This window comes from Cryptosporidium ubiquitum (assembly GCF_001865345.1).
Source record: "Cryptosporidium ubiquitum isolate 39726 chromosome Unknown contig_12, whole genome shotgun sequence".
Classification (NCBI taxonomy): Eukaryota; Apicomplexa; class Conoidasida; order Eucoccidiorida; family Cryptosporidiidae; genus Cryptosporidium; species Cryptosporidium ubiquitum.
Genome location: NW_021639804.1, coordinates 136,693 through 160,155, shown reverse-complemented (window position 1 = coordinate 160,155; position 23,463 = coordinate 136,693). Strand labels below are relative to the sequence as shown.

Below are 23,463 nucleotides of genomic sequence, written 5' to 3'. Positions count from 1 at the left end.
GATTTCTAAGAATCCAATTCCTTTCTTGGAATTGAGAAATTACTAGATTCTACTAATTAACTTTTCCATCACAATCTATATCTTCCTATCAATATTGCCAACTTCCCAAAAGTGAATTCGAAAAGGAGAAGCGAGCTCCTAAAATAGGGAAAGAATGTATTTTTAAATAGGTCTAACAAAAATAGAATAAATGCGATCTTAAACTGATATAACTCTCAATCCAAAAAAACTATATGGAGAGGAGCGAAACATGAGTGAAGAAAGGACGAATTCATAAAAAACAACTACATTCATTTTAATTTATTATTTGTGAATACTTTATTAAAACACGATTTTATTAACCAAAATTCGTTGTTTTTTCTTCTTGCGTACCAATATTGTTTGGTTATAAATAATTTAAGGTTAAGACGAGACAGGCATAATTATGTGTAATGCTTTAGGCGCCAATTTTAAACAGTAACTAAACAAATAAAAAAATTTAGTAAAATATTACAAGGTAACCATTCTCTCTAAATTGGGAAAAATTTACAAATTTGCCGGGTATTGGTGAGAGGAACCTTAAAAATAATTTATCACGAAAATAAAGAAAACGCGTTCAAGATATTCATGAAGAGATACGCGTAATCTAATTGATTTATTAGGAAAATTAATAGGATGAAATTCATAACATTTGGATTACTTTTCTTGTCCTTGCTAAGCAATGTATTTGGGAATGGAGAAAGCAGTATTTCTCTAAATGATGTTGTTCCTGGGGATACCCAAGTTGTTGTATGGAGCCCGGAGGAGAAGCCAGATTTTACCTATGCAAGAAAAGTCTTTGAGCTTGTTGTAATCAGAAAGCTTACTCTTTTACATTCTAGAGGTGATTTACCAAGTTTGAGTTTATGGGCGAAAAGAATGAAAGATTCTACTCTTGTAAGATCCGCTGACGTAATTCAAGAAATTTATCGTCATTTAAAATCTAACCAAATTGATGTTTATCTTTTACCATTGGGATGGGAAACTGTGTTGGCTAAGAGCATTGAGCTTAAGAAGAAAATGATGGATTTAGATGATATCAAGAGTGTCTCTAGAAAGGCAGTTCTTTCTGCTGCTTGGGAGGCATTTGACTATTGGATAACTGTCCAAGACAGTGGTTTACCTTCTTCTCCAGAAGAATGGTGGGAGCATGGGCCAGCTCAATTGGTCAAGCAGCTCGAAGCAAAGATTTCATTTGCTTCAGAATTGAATCTCGAGGGTTTAATAGAAGCTGCAAAAAGCTACTCAGCTCTCCGCCTTACATATGGAAATACTAAGATTGCCCAATCTCAGAACTCAAACGAACTTAAGGCATTATCTGAAGAGTCTGCAATTAATTTATTACTTAGATTGGTTATAAATGGATGTCCTGATATACTAGATGATGTTCTTACCTCTGTAAACAGAATGTTCATGCTTAAGGATAATGGAAATTACCATAAAGAATTTGGTCTACCCTATCTCTATGATGACATTGGAAACGTTAGATCACTTCTATCACCACCAAAGTTCGGTTTTCCTTATAATTTAAACTCAAAGGCAGGTATTGAAAGATTTAATTTACATTTGAAAATTAGGAATGCCAACCTTGAGAAAGATACTGACATTGAGGCAACGGATGTGGAGTTACTTCCTGAATATATCAAACTCCACTACATTTTGCAGAATTCTGTTGAAGCCTTCAAGTTTATTAATTGGTCTGAGGATGATGTTGAATATGGTTATATGTATGGTCTCAAATCAAACACTCTATTTGAGCCAGTATCTACACTCTGGAAAGCTCTTATTTTTAATAAAATGGGAGAAATCCACCCAGAAATTTTATCCTTGAACAAGTGTCTTCTTAGTCCTGAATTTTCAACTTTAGTTTCAGACTTCATTTCCAAACTTGAGGTATCTACAGAAGGAATTCAAATCCCTCCTATTTATAACATATACTCTGGAGACTACTCCAAACTTGAACGTTTCATCAATACTGATTCCCCATTGCCCCAGGTTGAATCACCAGCTGAAGAGGTACGTGATGTGGAATGTACAAATGAGGATGTGTTCGAGGAGGAGCAAAACGGTGCATTTGATAGAAAGCTTTTATCGACTTCAGAAGATATGGTTCTTGAGCCAAATCAAGGAGATGATTTGGGTGAAGAGAATTTGTCACCATACATAGCTACTGCAACTCCGACTTCAACTACTACTACAACTACGACTACAACTACGACCACAACTACAACTACAACTACAACTACAACTACAACTACTGTGACAATATCTCTCAGAACCCCATCATTAGAAAGCTCACCCTCACCACTAACAGAATCTCCATTACTGTACACACCCGAGTCCGAGTCCGAGTCTTTAAGTCCTGTAATTTCCCCATTAGAGAGTGAAGTAGGTATGTCCGTTATTCCACGGGATGGAGCATCCTATTTGGAGAGTCAAGAATCGGGTTCAATTGATTGTAGTCATCCGGGACTTAGAGAAGATTCTGTTCTTTGTTTAAGCCATTCGCCTCAGGGAAATGATTATGAATAATCTGAAAATGCTTGTTTAATAAATTCAAGAAATCGAATAGATTGCTAATTAGAGATAATATCTAGGTTATTTTGATATATTTAAGTCTTAAGAATAATAAGTTTAATTTTCCCATCTTTTTTCGTTTCAGAAGAGGTAACTGTAGATTTCACATTGGCTCAAATTATATTAAAGAAAAAGGAACATTTACATAACCCTGACGTCTACGAATATATAGTGATCCGAACTATGTAATATTTTCGGGAATGTAATTCTAAATATTACCAACACTGTTTTCTTTGTTCAGAATTGATTCCATTGTCAAAGAACTTTGGGCAATACTGCTCTTTCTAGACCTGGAAACAGTGGGAATTTTTTCAAGAAGGGTATTATTGAGAATTAATGACTGGGAAACCGTGATTGATTTATCCTCCGAATCGTTCTGGCTGATAGTCTTGGAGCTTTTCGGTTCTTCATCTATTTGAGCCTGCTCATTGGCACCCTTATTTAAATTGACCACCAAACTTTGCATCTCTGATGAACTTGGTTTTAGAGACGAAACTAGTTGCTCTTCCAATTGAAATGATCCCGATAGAAACCTACTATTTGGGAGAAATTGAGAATTTGAACCTCCCAAAACACTGTTTCTGAGACCATCTAAATCATCGCTAAATGTAGAGTGGTTGTTTCCAGAGAAAGATTGCCTTCTACTGAGAGTAGTATCTCCAATTCCAATCGCGTTACTTCGTGAGGAGTTAATGGGAGAGGATCTCATTTTGTATGGACGTTCAGTTTGGGGCACTCCCAAAGCACCATTATAGCCATAATTTGTGTTTAGTGATCGCTTCCCATTTCTCCAAGGAGTTAAATTTGAACTACTAGAGGAAAAACCAGTACCAGAAATCCCCATAATTGATCCTCCTAAAGAAGAAACTCCAGTCCCTGCAGATGCATAAGTGCTGCTAAGCTGGTGAATGTCTTTGAGGGAATGTAATATTGATAAGCATTTTCTTTGGGTTAATTGAGTAACGGACTTCAACGCTAAACTTTGTTGATTGTATTTTTCATTCACCGAGAGAAGTTCCTGGCGAACTGCAGACAAGTCTTCACTCAATTGACTAATTGTCTGATCCATTGCTTCTCCGGATGCACTTAATACTCTGCACCTCTCTTGGAAGTCCATTAGCTCATGCTCCAAATCTAAGTTTTGCTTCTGTACCTTTTGCAACTCTTCCATAAGAGTCATATTATGCTGTCGTGTCTGCTGCTCGTTGATCTCTGAGCGGTCTAAAAGCTCCCTTAACCGAGAAATCTCTTCTTCTCTTGCATCTAGTTCGTTCCTCAAAGTCCTCTCTAAGCTTTCTTTTCTACTGACCAATAACTCCAGGTTTTCTAGTTTTCCCATTAATTCCTCACTAGACCTTTTCCCTGATAGCCCAACTTGTTGCCTCTGAACTGGAAAAGTTAATGAGTTTCCTTCAATTGAGTAACTTTTTTCAAACCCTCTATTTTCGTTTAAACTTATTCTTTGAGAAACAATTGAATTTCTATTTTCTTTAGGTTGATGAATTATATCGCTAGTCCCCACATCAAATAATTGAGAGATATTTTCAACTGATAAATCGTGTTTTTCATTTAACTTTTCAACCTCTGTGATGTATTTAACTGCCTCCTCTTTATCTCCTTTCCTCTCATCTTTTAATGTATTTTCTCCATTTTCAGTCATGTTTTCTTTCTCTTGCTCTTTTTCTTCTTGTCTTTCATTCTCATCTCTATCTAATTCTTTTTCTACGCTTTTCTCAGATTCGATCAATTCCTCATCAACCTTCATTTGATTTTCTTCCTCAAAGTTTATGGCATCATCTACTTCAGGGCGATCACAAGTCCTTGGCCTGCCTCTACTTCGTCTAATAACATGCTCTTCGCTTTTTCTCTCGTCTTTTGTGCTTAATCTTCCCTTCCTTTCTTGGCTCCTAAGGCTCATTGAAGATCTCGTAGATTTTCTTTCATTATTAGTAATACTGATCGATTCCTTTCTTCCAGAAAAGGTTTCTTCCTGTTGTTTTTCACTGCAATCATTATTTTTTGAATCCTCTATAGATACATCGTTGTACGACGCCTCTGTTGCCTTACTTATTTTGCTATCTAAAAGCGATTCCGTCATCCTTACATCAGTAGCATCAACTAAAGACTCATTCTCTGCTATTCCGGGATTCTTGCTCGAAAATACCAGTTTAAATACTGCGTGAAATGCGATATTGTCGTCCATCATCTTTGGCCTAGTTAGTGAAATTATGTCTCCATCAGTTACTTGTATTGGAACCGATTTGCTCAACCTTTTTCCATTTAAAAATGTACCATTCGTGCTCGTGTCAGTAATTAACAATCCTTTGTGTGTATTATCCACGTGAATCGTGCAATGATGGCCACTTATAGATTGATCCTTAAGTCTTATTGAGCAATCCGCTTTTCTTCCAAAAACAAACTTGCTTTTCTCTAATCCAGACAAAGTATCGTTAAACTCACTACCTTCTCCAAATGGAAGTTTAACAGGTTCCAGCAAAGAGGGATCACAACAAGGTGGTATTGGATTTAACCACCAGTACATTTTATATAATTTTACACTTAACTAACACTGCTTCAGTATAATTTAAATGTAGACAAACTTATCCAACAAAGTCTTAGCTATTACAGACTCCTGACTTGAGTATTAGCTAACTTTTTGTTTATTGCTTTCTATCTTCAACTTTATTGTATACTTTTTTATATTATGACATAAATTTTGATATATTTCCCCACACATTTGCATGTAGTTATGGGGAATTCCCGCTGGCACTCATAAGTATCGTTTTTTCATTTTACATTTTATCAAAAAAATTTGTCTACAAATTAGAGAATAATAGCATTTAAAACGTTTCCATTTGCTAATAGTGTTCTCCCTTTTTAGAATTAGATTATCCTGAAATATTTGTCATACTTTAGTATTTCCACATAACTGAGTAGGTATTTGCCGGCATCTTGAGACATAATTTTTTTTATTTATCTAAAGAATTAATATTTTAACTTCTTAGTAAATTATGACGAAAAGAAACCCAATGTATAGTGTGATTATTCCAACATATAATGAAAGAAGAAATGTTGGTATAATAGTTGAGCTTCTTCACGAAACTTTTAGTAAATTGTAAGTCAATTCAATTTAATTCAAAAAACTTTCTTATGAAAAAAAAAATATTTAAGACCTGTAAACTGGGAGATCATAATTGTTGATGATTCTAGTCCTGATGGTACAGCTCAGGTTGTAGAAAAACTCCAAGAATGTTACCCCGAAGTCAATCTTGTAAGTTAATTATTTCTTATTTTAAAACCTGTGTATATAAATACACTGATTTTTTTCTCAGAAACTTGTTAAGAGAAAGGGCAAATTGGGACTAGGTAAGTTATATACACAGATCAAAAAACTAAATATCAACTATAAATAGGCACTGCGTATATGAAAGGTTTTGAACATTCCAATGGTGACTTTATTATACTTATGGATTGTGACCTCTCTCATCACCCAAAGTACATCGCAGATTTTATCGAAAAACAAAAAACCGAGGATTTTGATATTGTTTCAGGATCAAGGTATATAAAAAATGGTGGAGTCTCAGGATGGACATGGGACAGAATCTTAGTCAGTAGAGTGGCCAACTTTCTTGGTAAGTAAAAGAAAAAAAAATCTAAAAACCAATTTTATACTCTTGATTACCAATGTAGCTAACTTCCTACTTCAACCAAGAGCGAGTGACCTAACTGGATCTTTTAGACTTTACAAAAGAGATGTATTTGAGTCAATTCTTGGAAGTAATATGATCAGTAAAGGATATGTATTTCAGATGGAAATCATCGCTAGAGCTACGAAATTCGGGTATTCAATTGCTGACGTCCCAATAGTTTTTGTAGACAGACTCTACGGAGATTCTAAATTAGGGAAAAATGAGATATTTGGATATATTAAAGGGTTACTACAATTATTCTGGATCCTATAGAAAAATAATCTTAATTTTTCTTTAAAAATGTTTTATTTTTTCATGAAGGTATTATATATCCTAAAAGCTTTATTTTATTAAAGTATGTTTTCTCCTTACAATCCTGATTTTCTTCTATGAATATCGTCAGGTGCTTTAACCTGTGAAATTTTGACCCAGGTAATGTAAAAATTGAAAACTCTTGTAATTCTTGATTAGTAAAAACCTTGGTAAAAGATGGAGTCAAATCTTCAATTTCACCAAAGTCTGCAAGAGGAGAATTCACGTACAGCTTTGCCAATCTGGGTTTGCTCAATTCTGCCACATCTAACTCCGGTTGATCCTTAATCTCATATTTTTCAGTTTCATTTTGAATTTCCAAAGCTTGAATTCCAAATTTAGTGATTGAGACGGGTTCAATAAAGCTTATTTTGATTATCATTTGCTCGTCCACATCACTATAAATAATTTCTCTACTTTCCTCAAAGATACTAATTGCCTTATCAAGTTCGCCTTTACAATTCAACATAAAGCTTTCACTCATATTTATATTTGACTCCAAACTTATTTCAACCATTTCGTTCGCATTTTTCTTCTCACTTACAAGTTTATTTAAGGTATGTAGTTGCATTGCCCTTGTGTTACTTGCCTCATTGTTAATATTCATCTTTTATTTTCTTGTTCACTATTAAGTAATTAATAAATCAATCAAGCGGTATAAGATAATTATTTTTATGAATACCAGTAATTTGAATCAAAATCTTTTAAAAAAACGAAATATTAACAACCTTAAAGGCTGTTCTGTCTACAAAAGAACATAAAATATAATTTAAAAAATTTAATAAATGTTGAGAAAAACCATTTAATCAAAAATTTCTTGCAAACAAATTGCATGCATGTAGATCGATATTATCTGTAGAAAAAAAAAATGAATATATATGAATTAACGTAAATAAATAAATAGAAAATTTTTAAATAAAAAAATTGGGTTTTAAAAGTTCATTCAGAACAATTTTATCCTTCCATAATTTATTCCTTTTCACCGTTAGATAAACTGCGGATTTTTACTAAACTATTCGAATAACTTGTCAAACGTTCAACATCACTGGTAGAATTTATGTCCCCTTTCGTAGGAATGCTGTTCTCATCGTTATCTTGTTCAGTTGAGCCGTTTGCAATCAGTCCAGGGCCATGTTTTATATCAATATGAGGCTCATCTTCGATAAAACTTAAATCTCTTGCAAACCTGTTGGAACTTATTTTCTTTATCTCATTTCTATTTTTAAAACTAACGTCGATATCTAAATCATGTGCTCCTATTTCAGCAACCCCAGAATCAATCACGCCTTTCATTGAATATGAGGAACCATCATTTCCTTTAACTCTTGAGCAAATTCCACGGTTGTACCACAACTTAAATTGCCACGCCATTGTAGGAGAAATAGATTCTCCTTCAATACAGGTACACTGCTGGACAATTAAACCTTTCTTAATAGGTGGGTATTCCAAATCAAGACACGATTGAGGGCACGCCCCGTTCCTTATACTGCATAGTCTTTTCATATAGTCATTACAAGTACCATTACCAGATCTTATTGGCAATTCTCCAGGAGGAGGAACTTTTGGGTTAATAATTCCAACACAAAGATTATTTTCACAACAGTTATAGCCACTTGGACATTGGGAACAAGGTTTCTGAGGTAAACTCTTGTCCAGTTTAAAATTTGGATATGGAATATAACCTAGATTCCCAAAGTCATAATGGCAAATCACGTAAGTTTTCCAAGATCCAGGGCATCTAACAATAATAGCACACCCAACAGTACTTGCTGCTGCCCTCACAACTTGTGTCCAATGTCCAACAGGATATCCTCCTTCAGGTCCCCCCATTTTCCAATTAAAATGCTCTCTTTCATCCCACCAACTTTTTACTACGCTTGAAGGATCCCAAGAAGATAATTTCGAAACATCAACACTACTTGCATACAGATTTTCACCAGGACTAGCTCTGTTCGGCCAGGTTTGTGGGGAATGTTGAAATTGGCCATTCATGCATTTCATTCCCCAGTTCGCTGCATATCCTTCTAAAGAGTAGTCATACGCTAATTTAATCATATAAGTGGCACTAACTGCCTCTTTAGCCCTTAATTCGTTGTGCATATTTAATATTTTGATTCTGTATTCGTCTGTCATAATATTAACTTGAGAATAAGCAAAATCAAGAAAACAAAAAAAAATAATTTTAATTATAACAGAGTTATTCATTTCTTAATTTTTTTTAATTTGATATTAGTATATTATTGAACTTAACTAATTCTCCCGAGTATAATGGTTGATTATAATCACTTTAATTACTCATTACCTATTTTTACAATTTAATTTCTGGTATTAAATAATTCCATCCTCTTGAATAGCTAAATGTCGTCGTGTGTGCAAAAAAAAAAATCATGCAATAACCACTACAACGCATATTAACTAAAAAAAAATTGTCAAAAAAGTATCTTTGTATGAAATAAATTTAAATTAGACAGCATTCAAAAATTTTGACTAATGTAGTATTTATATATTTTATATTTACAATGATAGTTAACTTGAAATCAACTTCTGACCAAATTTTAAGTTTTCAAAGAAGTTGATTTGTTCTTCTCTAACAGAAGGTTTCATTTCAGAAACTACACTCATTAGTAGATCTTGTGTAACAATCCCGGAAATATCGTTAATTCTAAAATCAAAATCATCAGTGTTTGAAAAAATAGAACTATCACTTATTCTCAATTTGTCCAAAGCCTTTAATGTAGCTTCTCGAATAAGTTGTGATAGGTCTGCCCCAGAAAACCCTTCTGTATTTTTGGAAATTACTCCAAAGTCGACGTCTTGTGCGAGAGGAGTTTTTTTGGAAACCTTCATTAGAATATCAAGCCTGCCCATTTCATTCGGAAGTGGAACATATACAACTCTATCTAGCCTTCCAGGGCGCATCATTGCTGGATCAATTATATCTGGTCGATTCGTAGCTGCAACAACAAACACTTTTTGTCTCTCACCTACACCATCCAATTCAGTGAGTAGTTGATTTACAACTCTCTCTGTCGCACCGTTCCCTTCACTACTTCTTGCCGCACAAAGTGAATCAAGCTCATCAAAAAATACAATACAGGGAGCAGAGGCTCTGGCTCTCTCAAAGACTGTTCTTACAGCCTTTTCTGATTCACCTACATATTTGTTAAGTAGCTCTGGCCCACGAATACTAATGAAGTTCGCACCGCTTTCTTTGGCAATAGCCTTTGCAAGAAGGGTCTTCCCACATCCAGGAGGGCCATATAATAGCACTCCAGATGGAGTTTCAAGCCCAAACTTGTCATATATATGGGAATTTTTGATTGGTGAAATGATTCTAAGCTCTAAATCAACTCTCAATTCGTTCAATGCACCAACATTTTCCCACGAAATATCTGGTATTGTAGTAAAACCTTCTCTTCTTGAACTTGGAGTAATATTTTGGAGAGCTTCTAAAATATCTTCATGAGAGACGCAACATGAACTCAACTCAAGTTTTGAATGATCTGATATGTTTTTCTCCGATATTATGCTATTAGGTTCCCCTTCATCTGTCATTGTGGAGGAAGTTTCGGCGATCTCAAATACTTCCTGTTTTTCTGAAGCTTGCATGTCAAAAGATAATGTACTCTGACCATCCACAGTGTTTTTATCCGGCCTAACCTTATCGTATAACTTATTTACTCTAATTAGAGCAGCCTCATTTATTAAAGTTTTCAAATCTGCACCCACAAATCCCGGTGTTTTTCTGGAAATCATTCTAAAATCGACATCCTTGTCAACATTAACATTTTTGCATAAAACTTGAAGTATGTCTTTTCTAGCGTTTTCATCAGGCATCGGCATCGAAACTTCACGGTCCATTCTTCCATTTCTTCTGATTATTGGATCAATAGAATCAGGACGGCTTGTAGTTCCGATAACAACAACAAATTTGCCTGAAATTTTGTCTAAGCAGTTAGCGAACTGTGATACTAATCGTCTTTCCATCTCCCTATTGCTCCCTTCTCTTTTCGGAGTAACAATATCGATTTCATCAATTACAATTAAGCATGGTGCCATCTCCATTGCATCATCAAAAAGTTTCCTTAAAGACGCCTCAGATGTCCCAGAAACACCATTAATTAGATTTGTACCAGATAATTTAAAAAATGGAAGGCCAAGTTCTCCTGCTATACACATAGAAAGGTAACTTTTCCCGGTCCCAGGAGGGCCCTGAAGCAAAACTCCGCATGGAGAATTAACTCCTACTGCCCTATAAATATCTGGAAACTTCAACGGCCTTATAATAAATTCTTCAATATCTTTGATAACGTTTTCTATTCCTGCGATATCCTTTAATGAAAGCTTTGGCGGATCCTCTGGAAAAAAACTTTGACCTAAATTCCCTAAACCATCTGATGTAACACCAAACTCCTCATTAAGAAGGTCTCTAACACTTTTTTTAATTCTTTTTCTGGTTTCTTTTTCATTATGATCGTCTTTCTCGTAGCATTTCCTCTCGTTTTCACTTCTCTCAACTATTTTGTTTGTACTATTTTCTTTGGAATATAGAGCAGTTAATCTGTTATTTAAAGCACTACGGGCCATCTGAACAACAATAACTTAGAGACCCAAGTACATTAAATGTTTTTAGGTAACATCAATAAATACTAGAAGTTAATTTTCTTTTTTTTGGTAAATTATATTCTAATGTTCTCTACAATTTTAGGCGCCATGAGTCATTTTTGCCTTTAATACTATTTTTAGATAAATTAATCACTGGAGCGATCTGCCAAAAAGTTTTTCAGTACAATTTTATGAAATAGCTAATAACATAAATCCTAAATTTTTATATAATGAGTACTAAACAGTCGGGAAGAACTCTGGCATATGATATTTTGCCCGGAGATATCTGTAAAGTAAACCAAGTTGCATATAACCAAGCTAGGGCTAGTGATGAAAAGGGTCAAAAGCATAGATCAAGAGGCTTAACCAGAGATACTAGGGCTACTGTAATGCAAGCGCTTGATGGTAGAACGATGCTCATGTTGGAAAGAGCAAAAAAAAGAGGAGTATTTTCAAATATGTATGGGACAATCAGTACTGGAAAGGAGGCTAATGTCTATAGAGGAACTACATTCTTTGATGACCTAAAACTCTATGGTTCCGAACTTTTTACAAGGAACTGTCTTTCTCAAGAAGACTTAGATGTTATAGATGAAATCGAAAAATCTGCAGATCTCAATTATGTTAATAGAGCAATCAAAGTTTTCAAGACTTCGGTACTTACTTTTAAGGATAGGTCAAAATATGTGGAAGGAGAATTCAGATTTAGGAGAGGATATTTGAAATCAAAAAACCCCAGGAAGATGGTCACTCAATGGTGCGAAAAAGAATTTAGAAATTTGAGACGTATTGTTATTTCTGGGTTACGATGTCCCATCCCCATTTATATCAAAAAACACATTTTTGTAATGTCATATATTGGTTACGGATCTAACCTAGAAAATCGTGTTGAAGACAATAAACAACATGAAATTGAACTTAGAAACAATATCAACAATAATACAGAGAGTGCTGCTCCCAGATTGAAGGATGTACCAATTAGTCTTGGAAAGAAAAATTGGATTCGCCTTTACATTGAAATGATTGGCATAATGCATATTATGTTTAACGAATGCCATCTTATTCATGGGGATATGTCTGAATATAATACTCTATTTTATAAAGGACATGTTTATGTTATTGATGTTTCACAATCTATGGAACATGATCACCCTTTAGGTTTAGAGTTTTTAAAGAGAGACTGCATAAACGTAACTATATTCTTTAATAAGGTACTTCAAAGTAGAAAAAATCAAGAAGACATTGAAGTTGCAGATAATCTTAATGAGAACGATGTAGATGATGAAATGTCCATATTAAATGACCTATTCAGTACTCTAAATAACTACTCAACAAATATAATACTGTCTCCATCAGAACTATATAATTTAATTACAATGATCAAACCTAACGATCTGGTTAAGTTCTATGAGGAATCACTATCTTCCTCGAATGTTGAACTGATTTCTAATGTTAAAAATATTATATTAAACATTCTTGAAAGCAACGAACTTATATGGCCAGAATTTGATGCTAATGAAAGAGAATATGAATTAAAATGTTCTTATTTAAATTCTCAGAAGGATATTATTATCAAAAACTCTAATGATAATCAAAAGGTTTTTATATCGATATTGTTTTTCACAGTATATCATCTTTTGTCTAATGGAAAATACAATAATGCTAAGTTTGAAGCTTTCAATAGTATTACTGATAAAAACTATGAAGATTCTAAAAATAAAGATGGAAATAGTGTATTCTTAAATACCTGGACACCACTTCATTTAAATCAAATAATGGATAGGAAAACTCTTGAAAAAGAACTGGAAAGAAAGGAGTGCGGACAAGAGTTATTATATGGGCACTTTATCTGCGATAAAAATAATAACGATTTGGCTTATAGCGATTCAGTTCGAGATAATGAAAGTGAGTGTGGGGAAGACTGTGTTGTAAGGAGAAATGATATTAGTACAGAGCTTGAACTTGAAATTTCATCACTTAGTATAAAAGACGATCGTTTTGATTTAGAATCAAGCACAAACAGTAATGGGGAAGATAGTTTGCACGAACCTTCCGAAGACGAGTTATCTGAAGAACTTAAACTTAACGAAGACATACAGGAAAAACAAATTCCGAAACAGTTTAACGGGAAGATCCCAGAAAACATTACAAAAAAAGAGTGGAAACAACTTGTAAAAGAAGAAAACAGAGAAAGGAGATTAAATAAAATACCTAAACACATTAAAAAGAAGAAAAAACACTCAAGAAAGAAGAACTCGAAAAATTAATGTATAAGAAACACCCGCTCATTATACCGCCAATCACCTATAATTGTTCATTGTAAGACATACAGCGAATCATTCTTGCGAAGAATTTTCATTCTTTCTTCGTAGCCAATTTCAATATAAATAAGATATCAGTTCTTATCTTGTATTTTCTCATAGATATACTGTAATCTAAAATACATTTATATTGACCAGACACTACGATAAAATGAGGTTATTAACAAGTTAAATTTGTTTGTAGTATAATTAAGTAGTGTACTACTACTAAATTACACTATTTATCTGCAAGGTCCTTAAGGCTGCCTTTTTAGAGATTAGATAATTTGGTAAATTGTTACTAAATTATTTCTCGAACTTCGGTTTTACTGCGGGATTCATAAAAGGTATTTGAGTCAAAACCTTGCAACATATCTTCTTGTTTTGAGCAAATCCTAGTTTAATTCTCGCCTTTTTTAATAATTATATTATTTAGTGGTTATTCTCATATAGTTGATCTGTATTCACTTTTTTTTTATCTTGGCTGCTCCCCATTTGCTCTATGTGTATCCGGATCGTTCGAATTTTTAAAATTTTTATCAAGTAATTGATCCTTTGAATTGAAATGGAGATATCTCCTGGAATCTGGTTTTTAGTGCCGAACAATGTGTCTGATTGTAGCAAATTTTCTATTTATATTCCGAATAAAAAGTGTGAGGATATGCTGCGAAGAGATGATTTAAAAATATACAAATGTAAAAGCATAGATTTTGTTCGTAATTTAAAATTAGGTAGATTGAATTTAGAGTTGGGAGAACTTTTGAATTTTTCGGAAGATCATATAAATTGGGAAAAAACTAATGATTTTGAAATTATTAATGAGGATAGAAAATACCATGTGGTTTTGAACATAAATATAGATAATAAATGCAATGAGAAATTATTCATGCTTTGCTTGGGAAATGATGACTATCATATTATTAATATTAATGAAATTCACAATGACTTCTTTGATTTTGGTTTGAAGAATCACTTGATTAAACTCAATGTAAAATTAATAAGAGATTTCCTTTTAAAAGGGTTGAATAACATAGAATTAAATGGGACACCAGGACAAATTCATTGTTTTGGGGAAAGAACTTTTGGACTGTTTTGTGGAAAAAATCATAATAGAGGCAGTTTCAGTTGGTGTTCTGGAATATCTTTATGCGGTGATGGGGCAATTTTATCGTTCTCTCATGAAAGTTTTTTGTTGGAAAGAAGTGGACATGAGGTATTAAAAGTTGTTCTGAAAAATTTCTTTCAATTCAAAGGCGAAACCAAAAAAGAGAAGTGTGTTGGGTTCTTAGGTTTTTCAGATTATGATTCCTCAAACTTTATTCGTAATATTAGCAATGATAACTTTATTTATTCTAGGGGTTCATTATTCGAATCTGTTGAACTAAGTAACATTGAAAAGAGTATTAGTAATCATAAACTTGATATAATAGTAATTAACGGAAACAAAGAGCAAAAAAAACCAATTCATGAGACAAAATTATCTTCAAAAATACTTAAGAGCTATATTTTTTCTGGAAATTTAATTATTATTGGACTTTGTCCATGGGGATGGGAATATATTAGTGGTGGAAGATTAAATTCTCATTCAATTTCGAATGGAATAAATAAAGAGATGGGAATGATTTTTACTAACGAATACTTTTGTAATGAAGAAAATTATATCAATATCCAAAACTCGTCAAATTGCCTTTTAAGTTCATTTTATTATTGGAAAGAGTTAATAAATTCAATTAATAAGGGAATAAAGAATGAATTGAATATTGATGAGTACTTTCTAATGACAAAAGATATTGAATGCCATCTAAATATGGATTTAAAAACAACTGAGCAAAATAAAATTCTAAATTTAATAGTTGAGTTATTAAAAAAAAAAACTTATTTAAAATTAAGACCTCCTTTTAATATGGAGGAAGGAATAAATATTTTGAATATGGCAATTGCTTGTTCAAGATTAATCGAAAATAAACTAGATGTAATTGGCGATTTTCAAAACAAGAAGTACTCTTTTGATGATTTTGATGATTGGATAAATGCGAATCAATTTTGGAAATTAGAAGATAATATATCAGACTTATATTTGAGTGAAACTTACAAAGAACTGAATTTGTCAACAAATGAGTTATGTTGCCCAGTTTACGATATCCCTTTTGAGTGGCAAAACACAGGAGTTTATATTAAGTACAGGAAACCTTTAAAAGTTGAATTTATTTCTGGGAACAAATACTGCTCATTTCCATTTAAATCAAAGATACATATTGGTAGCCACAGTGATTTTCTTAGATATAAGGAAAAAAAAATATTAAGGAGAATTCCATTGATTAATAAAATTTATAATTGGAACATTCTAGAATCGAGTTGTATTACTATTGATTCCCCATGTGAAGGAATTGTATATTTTGAGTATATTCCAAATATTGAACTCTCAAGTACCATTGAACCATTAACGAAATTGAATAAAGACCAATCTTACAATAATATAATAGGGATGATTAAGTTTATAACACTAAATGAAGACGAAGTAGAACTAACTCCCATTTACACAATAGATAAGTTGAAGATTAATACTTGCCTAGGAGATAATAGAAGAGTAATCACTGATATAAACGTATGGACAAGGATTTTTTCAAAGGAAAACAAAAAATTTTCGAATTTATTACCTGCTTGGATAGAATTACATGGAAAGAAAATAATTCTTACAATTCCAAGCAGGGTTTTGTATAGGATAAATTGTTTTATGGTTGATGATTTACTTGAGTTTTGGGATAGGGTTGTTGACACTCAAAATGAACTTTATTATAATTACAAATGGACCAAGGAAAGAATTGTATGTGATACACAGATTTCGGATGGATATATGCATAGTGGTAGGTTTTTAATTTTATTTGTTTGATTGATTAACCATATTTTTAGGTTATCCAATATTGACACACTTAGACATAGTTGAAGAGCACTTGGAAACTGGCGGATTATTAGATTTGAAAACTTTGAAAAAAGAAGGGAATTGGGGAATATATCATGAATTAGGTCATAATAGACAATCTGATTATTGGACATTCAACGGAACAGAAGAAGTTACTGTTAACTTATTTACAATGTATTCGTACTATAAATTACATCCTAATTTGTATCCTTTTAACATTAGTTATGTCATAGACCAAATCAGTCTTGGAATAGAATATCTGCTTGAAATAAATTCCGAAAAAGAAGTCCCTGAAAATATGGAGCTGATTTTTAGAGAAAAATGGATGACAAATCACGGGATCGCATTCTGCAATTATTTAATTTTGATAATTTTATTTGGGTGGGATACATTTAAAACGGTTTTCCAAGTATATGATAGATTGTTAGAGATTGACAAGGAAATAATTCAAACACAAAATAACGAACAAAAAATGGCTACTTGGATAATTATTTTCTCTTCAGTAGTAGGAGTTAATTTAAAGGACTTTTTTTTTCAGTGGGGATGGTGGTTTTGCATGGAAAGCGCCAAATCAGAAATTGACATTCAAACACTGTGTGTAAGAATACAAAATCACTTAATGAATATAAAAAAAATTTACGTGAAAAGTGAGGTCTCAAAAGACGATATTATACTGGGATACGAGGATTTGGCTTTGATTAATGGCTGGGAAAGTTGGAGGATTGACTCACTTGAAGCATTACTAGATATTCAATACTAAAAATATTAATTTTTGGGTGAAAAGCAAATATGGAAAAAAGCTTATCTAGAAGTAGTTCAAAAAAAAATACTGAAAGGACTTATTCATCAAAGGATGTGGCCCCCAAAAAAAACGTGACAATAAAGGACGATTTTGAAATGAACGAGAATGAACTCGACCTAAAAGAGAAATATGATGGCTTAACGGATGCGGAAGATGAAAAACTAATAAAACAACTTTCTCGGAAAGAGAATTCTATTAAAAAGATGAATAATACAGACTTAGGTAGCAAGTCTGAAAAGTCATATTCAATTAATAGTCGGCAGGTTGAATCCGAATTTGAAAGCGAGGATTCATATTCGAGTAGTGAAAGCCTCTCTGATAAAACTAGTGAAAGCTCTGATATGTTTAGTGATGATAACTTATATAATAACAGACAATCTCTCGAAAAGTTTGACATTAGGGAGTTACAGCCAATGGAAACACTTTCATGGTTGAAAAAACACGGATTAAACAAGATGGCGTTCATTATATCCAAAGAAAGAGAAAACAAACTAGTTGAAAAGGTTCGAGATGAAGCGATTATGAATCTTTATAATTCTAACACAACACAATTTGAACAAGGATATATAAAAAATCTTTTTTTGTTGTCATTAGATAACACAAAAAATAAGGTAGAATTTGAAAATATATTAAGCCAACCTAAACAAGAAAACGACAAAAAAGATTTACAAATCAATGATATAATTGAACCTATAAATGAAAATAAATATCCTTTTACACCTGATGTAAGTGATAATATGGCCAGAAGAAGGTATATTAAACCCAAATTGGTTAATAGATTGGAAGTTACTGAGGAAGGGATTTCAGGTGAAAATGCTCTTGCATTCCAGAAATATATTAGAGACCTTCAGGAGGAAGTAAAAATGAAGGATGAAAAGCTAAAATTAAGAGAAATGGAAAGAGATAACGCAAGACTTACACGTGACCAATTAACCAGAGCCGTAAAATCGTCTCTTGAAATTGGTAGTGGTGCTGGGAAATTAGACAATTTATTTAAAGATGTAATTAGGAGAAATCAATCATATGTTTTCCGACTACTACGATATCAGGCAAGGATGGAATTGAAGGGAAGATTAGGCTCCGAAATTTTTGCTGGTGCCTCCCTTATCAAACACATAATTTTGAAAAGAATTAAGTATGGATTTTCACAATTATCAAAAAATGCAATGTTAAAGAAAGATGAAATGTTTTGGAAAAAAGATGTTGTTAATAACGAAGATGTTGCTACAAATATTATTTCAATGTTTAAAAATATACTTTCTTGTTACAAACTGGCATGCATTGTGCAACATAATCACATATCTGCGATTAAGAAATTCCTTTATATTTGGAGCAAATGCTCAAATCTTAAGAATGAGATGACAAATGGATCATCTAAATTAGGGGCTTTTTCTCGAATAAATGGAAATAGCACATTACGTGAGTTAAAGATAGCTGCAGATACGAAATCTAAGCTCTTGTCTAAAATAGATAAAGATAGATTAAATAAAGCAAAAAAAGGCTTTTTCTCTGAAGATAATATCACTAAAATTAAAAGCGACACTAACATTTTGGGTGAAGATCTTAACAATAGAGAAATTCTTAATAACATCAATAATACTCTGAGTTTTATTCCTGATGAGAAACTTAACCACTTAACAATGTTAATAAATAAGACTCAAGAACAAAAAAATATTGATAAATTTAGGAACTTAGCGCTTTCGCATCTTGCAAATGTTATTAAATTGTCTTGTGAGGTAAAAAATTCCAAAGAGTCTACATGCAATGATACAATTAACAAGATAACAAATTTAAATTCAGATTACAGAAGTAAGTTGCTTTCTTCTTTTGAAAATTTAATCTTTAAAAAGGAGCAACTTGATATTATTAAGGAGATAAAAGATCATGCAAATGATAAATTTAAGCAGCCAATAAATGCTCCTGATTGGATACAAGAAAAACACTCAAAACTTCTGGAAGATTTTTATTCGAATCCATTCTATCCTATCTTTGTAAATGAATACAATAAACGCATCTTTATGGACTATAAAGAAAGTAGTGAGGAAAGTGAAAGTAGCGAAGAATATGAACCAGAAGTTGATGAATACGAAACGGAAAGCGAATATGATGTATATTATTATTCAAAGGAAGGACCTGAATCAAAACCTTTTGCCGTTCAAAAACAGTTAAGTAGCGAAATTCATATTGATCCAGAAAAGCTTGATTTAGAAGTTTCCAAAACTGATAACGTATATATATGTGACGAAGCAGATCAATTTGAAACAGTATATTATTATGATGAAAATTATTTTAGAAATGCAGATTTTGATTCGGATGGTAATCAGATAATTTATGTTGATCAGTCAAATAACATAATACAATATCCTTACCAAGTGGAAAATGTTCAGGGGGAAACGGAAATAGCATATGAAGAAGTCACAGGCAACCTAGAAAATGGGGTCATTGAAGAGGGAAATGAATTTGTAAATGACACAGAAATAACTGAATTACAACCGCCCAATGAAGATTGCCCAGAAAGTGTCAATAATGACAAATTTGAAATCGAAGATTATGACGATACAAAAGAGGAGACAAATGAAGAAGAAATAACTCCAAATTCAACAGTAGTTGAACCAGAAGCCACACAGTTATAAACCACATTTTTTAATTCCAGCTTAAAATACACAATTTAATTTATCTTGAATTATTTCTTTCCCATTTTTTAACATGCTACCGCCATAACTAAGGATTGTATAGCCAAGCTGGCGGCGCCAATTTTCAAAAAAAATGTGAAATTAATGAATTTGAAAACGTTCATTTAGTTATTCGAATACACAAGTTGTTGGGGGAAATAGTGACTTTTAAATTGCAAAGTTTTCTTAAAGTGCTTCTTACCCCATTTAAATTTTGTGAATTCATTCGTTCAGACAACACTACTGCAAGCAATATAAGTTTAATATTTAGAGAGAAACCTTAGTACTTGTAGATAACAACCACACATGTTCTTGGGAAATCCACAAATTTCCATTAGGCAAGACGAGATTGTTAAACAGGGGTGGCTTTACAAACAAAGTCGATTTCTAAAGGATTGGCGTAGAAGATGGTTTGTCTTAACAAAGAACTACATTGCGAGCTTCAAAGACCAAAGAAGCCTTTCTACTCCTACAGAATCATTAATGCTCTCTGAGTGTCTAACTGTTAGATCCGCGGATGAAGATACGAACAAAGAGAATTCATTTAGGGTTGATACCCCAAGCAGAGTTTTCTTTTTAATAGCTGAAAACCCAATTGAGAAAGAGGAATGGATTGGGCAAATAGGGAGACAAATGATTAGACCCACTGTATATCAACATGACTACTAGATTTGGTAGGGGAAACAAAATACATTGAAATTCGATTGACTCTATAGCTCAGGGTGTAGCCTTTTACACACACTTCGTTCCATATTGCATCGTAACTATTTTTTTTTTTCATCCACTTTCTCTCCAATACTTTTTTGTATAGATTCTTAAAAAGCGGGCACTTGGATTAGTGGCAATTCAAAAGATATAAAGGATCAGGCGCCTGCACACCAGACTCTAATTCGTACACGGCATGCCCGAGGTTATAAGTAAAGATATTGTGAGGATATTTTACTTTATTTCATTTCAGAAGTAATATAGTATTTTTTTTTTTGAAATTATTTTCCAAATTTATTTGAAGTTTTTGCACTGAGGTTTAACTATGCCTTCTATCTTGTCAGTAAAAGCACGTGAGATATTGGATTCTAGAGGAAATCCAACCGTGGAAGCAGAAATCGAAACTGAGCAGGGAATATTCAGAGCATGCTGTCCATCTGGAGCCTCAACAGGTATATATGAAGCTAAAGAACTACGCGATGGGGACGAAAAAAGATATCTTGGTAAGGGCGTACAAAAGGCTGTTGACAATGTAAATAAGATAATTGGGCCTGCATTTATTGGAAAGGACCCAACACATCAAAAGGAACTAGACACCATGATGACTGAACAGTTGGACGGTTCAAAGAATGAATATGGTTTTACAAAGTCTAAGCTCGGTGCTAATGCAACGACAGCGGTTTCATTTGCTCTTGCCAGAGCAGGAGCAGCAGCAAGGGGCCTCCCATTATACAAGTATATTGCAGAATTGGCAGGAAATGATACTAGTAAATTTGTTATGCCAGTACCATCATTTAATGTTTTGAATGGGGGGAAACATGCAGGTAATGCTCTTGCTCCACAGGAGTTCATGATTTTTCCGGTTGGTGCACCAAACTTCAAGGAAGCACTTAGATACGGTGCAGAAGTCTACCACACTCTCAAGTCAGTCATCAAGAAGAAATATGGATTGGGAGCTACCAATATTGGCGATGAAGGTGGTTTTGCTCCAGATATTGCTACCCCAGAGGAAGCACTTGATTTGATTACTGAGGCAATTAGTATTTGTGGATATTCAGGGAAAATCAAAATTTCCTTAGATCCTGCAGCATCTGAATTCTTTGTTGAGGATAAGAAGTGCTATGATTTAAGCTTCAAGTGCAAGAACTCCAATAATTATCTTTCAAGTCAAGAATTAACGGAAATGTGGAAGAATATTTGTTCAAAATATGATATCGCAAGTATTGAAGACCCATTTGACCAGGATGATTATGAAGCATATGCATCATTGACAAACCAGGTCGGCGAAAAGGTTCAAATTATGGGAGACGATTTATTTGTAACTAACATGACCCGTCTCAAAATTGGCAAGGATAAAGGTGCATGCAATGCTTTGCTGCTAAAGGTTAACCAAATCGGTACTGTTACAGAGGCAATTGAGGCTTTTGATCTTGCAAGATCATTTGGGTGGGGAATTCAGGTCTCTCACAGATCTGGAGAGACTGAGGACACATTTATCGCAGACTTAACTGTAGGGTTAGGAACTGGTCAGCTTAAAACTGGAGCACCTTGCAGAAGTGAGCGTGTCGCTAAGTATAACCAGCTCATGCGTATTGAAGAAGAACTCGGTAGCAACTGCACTTTTGCAGGGGTTAATTTCAGAAAACCAATCGCAAGAATCAGATAAGTACATGATTTGTAGGATAGAAATCGTTTAAGTTTTTTTTCCACCTGAGTTTTAAGTTTTAGATTTTTCTCTCTTTCAAAGATAGCATTAAAAATAGTACTATTGATATGTCCATCCCGATGTGAATGTAAATAGAGTATATGATATCGAGCTTTCTGCTGACGTATAGCAACATTCTGCCGGCAATTGCTAACGAAACTGTTGATAGTGCCGAGAAGGTGATAGAGGTGAAATGTATTAGCACAAAAAAGTGATAAAGTGAATATAATGCAGAGGAAATGATACTTGCAAGTTCAGTGTTTTCTTTGTAGTTAATTTGCCCACTTTCGATATCCTGACACTTTTCAATTAAATAATTGCTATGATCTCTTGCCATTAGAAAGTCTGAATAATTATCTCTGATTTCGTTAATAATATAATTTGACCGTAAATTTGATTCGTTTTGAATTCTTAATGACATGGTTAATTCTTTATAAACAAAAGATCTCCAAAAAAGCTCTTCTATAATTGGATTAACTATTGAAAAGTAGATACTTGAAAACCAAATAAAAAAACTAAGGCCATCTTTTGGATCTTTTATTATCCCTTCTTTTATTAGTCCATCTCTGATTCCTTCAATTTTTAAAAGGTCGAATGCTGGAATTATTTTTGATACTTCTAATAGCAAAAAAAGGCATGCGGTCCCAGAAGCCGAGGTAAAAAAGCAAATATATATGCACTTCATTATGTCAAAATTTTTTCCATATTCTATAACATCACTTAAATTGCTTCTAAGAAATTTGAAGCCGTAACAAAATGTTGGGACAAGAATCATGCATATAAAATGCATACTATACATTGCGAACAACCCATTGGAAATAAAACCTAACCAAAAAAGTGCGTTCAAACAAGGAAGTATCCCAACAATAAGAATTTTAATAAATTGTATATTTTTAAATTTTGAAATCATTAAATTGATTCTTTATATTCATCTATTCACTAGTTGTTGTAAATATAAATCAATGTATAATATGTGATTTAATAATCTTTGCAAATATATTTGGCCAGTTTAAATGAATAATTTTTGTTATACTCAGTTATAACTTCTTTAATGAATGATTACTAGGTTTTGGTTAATAAAGATCTAAAATTTCTTCCATTCTATTCCAGTAACATTATTTCTCTTATCTTGGCAGATCTGGTGAGAAATAACCCACC

The 23,463-nt window shown here is 33.1% G+C and overlaps 12 protein-coding genes across 12 annotated transcripts; 7 read left to right on the top strand and 5 right to left on the bottom strand.

The window, feature by feature from the left end:
- Positions 1-654: 654 nt before the first annotated feature.
- On the top strand, positions 655-2,550 carry cubi_01892 (uncharacterized protein; the record flags this gene model as incomplete). Its single annotated transcript, XM_029018904.1, has 1 exon — positions 655-2,550. One exon carries the CDS (start codon positions 655-657, stop codon positions 2,548-2,550), a length of 1,896 nt encoding a protein of 631 aa, XP_028876378.1.
- A 253-nt stretch (positions 2,551-2,803) lies between these two features.
- cubi_01891 (uncharacterized protein) lies at positions 2,804-5,137 on the bottom strand (the record flags this gene model as incomplete). Its single annotated transcript, XM_029018903.1, has 1 exon — positions 2,804-5,137. The coding sequence occupies one exon, from the start codon at positions 5,135-5,137 to the stop codon at positions 2,804-2,806; it is 2,334 nt and encodes a 777-aa protein (XP_028876377.1).
- A 469-nt stretch (positions 5,138-5,606) lies between these two features.
- cubi_01890 (dolichol phosphate mannose synthase) lies at positions 5,607-6,557 on the top strand (the record flags this gene model as incomplete). Its single annotated transcript, XM_029018902.1, has 5 exons — positions 5,607-5,710; positions 5,806-5,866; positions 5,928-5,961; positions 6,009-6,227; positions 6,286-6,557. The coding sequence occupies 5 exons, from the start codon at positions 5,607-5,609 to the stop codon at positions 6,555-6,557; spliced, it is 690 nt and encodes a 229-aa protein (XP_028876376.1).
- Positions 6,558-6,597: 40 nt separating this feature from the next.
- Positions 6,598-7,203, bottom strand: cubi_01889 (thioredoxin; the record flags this gene model as incomplete). Its single annotated transcript, XM_029018901.1, has 1 exon — positions 6,598-7,203. One exon carries the CDS (start codon positions 7,201-7,203, stop codon positions 6,598-6,600), a length of 606 nt encoding a protein of 201 aa, XP_028876375.1.
- A 362-nt stretch (positions 7,204-7,565) lies between these two features.
- Positions 7,566-8,696, bottom strand: cubi_01888 (cysteine-rich secretory protein; the record flags this gene model as incomplete). The annotated part of the gene is made up of 1 exon (XM_029018900.1): positions 7,566-8,696. One exon carries the CDS (start codon positions 8,694-8,696, stop codon positions 7,566-7,568), a length of 1,131 nt encoding a protein of 376 aa, XP_028876374.1.
- Positions 8,697-9,122: 426 nt separating this feature from the next.
- Positions 9,123-11,183, bottom strand: cubi_01887 (nuclear VCP like protein; the record flags this gene model as incomplete). Its single annotated transcript, XM_029018899.1, has 1 exon — positions 9,123-11,183. The coding sequence occupies one exon, from the start codon at positions 11,181-11,183 to the stop codon at positions 9,123-9,125; it is 2,061 nt and encodes a 686-aa protein (XP_028876373.1).
- Positions 11,184-11,431: 248 nt separating this feature from the next.
- cubi_01886 (uncharacterized protein) lies at positions 11,432-13,468 on the top strand (the record flags this gene model as incomplete). Its single annotated transcript, XM_029018898.1, has 1 exon — positions 11,432-13,468. The coding sequence occupies one exon, from the start codon at positions 11,432-11,434 to the stop codon at positions 13,466-13,468; it is 2,037 nt and encodes a 678-aa protein (XP_028876372.1).
- A 598-nt stretch (positions 13,469-14,066) lies between these two features.
- Positions 14,067-17,181, top strand: cubi_01885 (uncharacterized protein; the record flags this gene model as incomplete). Its single annotated transcript, XM_029018897.1, has 2 exons — positions 14,067-16,365; positions 16,412-17,181. 2 exons carry the CDS (start codon positions 14,067-14,069, stop codon positions 17,179-17,181), a joined length of 3,069 nt encoding a protein of 1,022 aa, XP_028876371.1.
- A 29-nt stretch (positions 17,182-17,210) lies between these two features.
- Positions 17,211-19,856, top strand: cubi_01884 (uncharacterized protein; the record flags this gene model as incomplete). Its single annotated transcript, XM_029018896.1, has 1 exon — positions 17,211-19,856. The coding sequence occupies one exon, from the start codon at positions 17,211-17,213 to the stop codon at positions 19,854-19,856; it is 2,646 nt and encodes an 881-aa protein (XP_028876370.1).
- A 345-nt stretch (positions 19,857-20,201) lies between these two features.
- Positions 20,202-20,564, top strand: cubi_01883 (uncharacterized protein; the record flags this gene model as incomplete). The annotated part of the gene is made up of 1 exon (XM_029018895.1): positions 20,202-20,564. The coding sequence occupies one exon, from the start codon at positions 20,202-20,204 to the stop codon at positions 20,562-20,564; it is 363 nt and encodes a 120-aa protein (XP_028876369.1).
- Positions 20,565-20,925: 361 nt separating this feature from the next.
- Positions 20,926-22,266, top strand: cubi_01882 (enolase; the record flags this gene model as incomplete). Its single annotated transcript, XM_029018894.1, has 1 exon — positions 20,926-22,266. The coding sequence occupies one exon, from the start codon at positions 20,926-20,928 to the stop codon at positions 22,264-22,266; it is 1,341 nt and encodes a 446-aa protein (XP_028876368.1).
- Positions 22,267-22,324: 58 nt separating this feature from the next.
- Positions 22,325-23,215, bottom strand: cubi_01881 (uncharacterized protein; the record flags this gene model as incomplete). The annotated part of the gene is made up of 1 exon (XM_029018893.1): positions 22,325-23,215. One exon carries the CDS (start codon positions 23,213-23,215, stop codon positions 22,325-22,327), a length of 891 nt encoding a protein of 296 aa, XP_028876367.1.
- Positions 23,216-23,463: the final 248 nt, after the last annotated feature.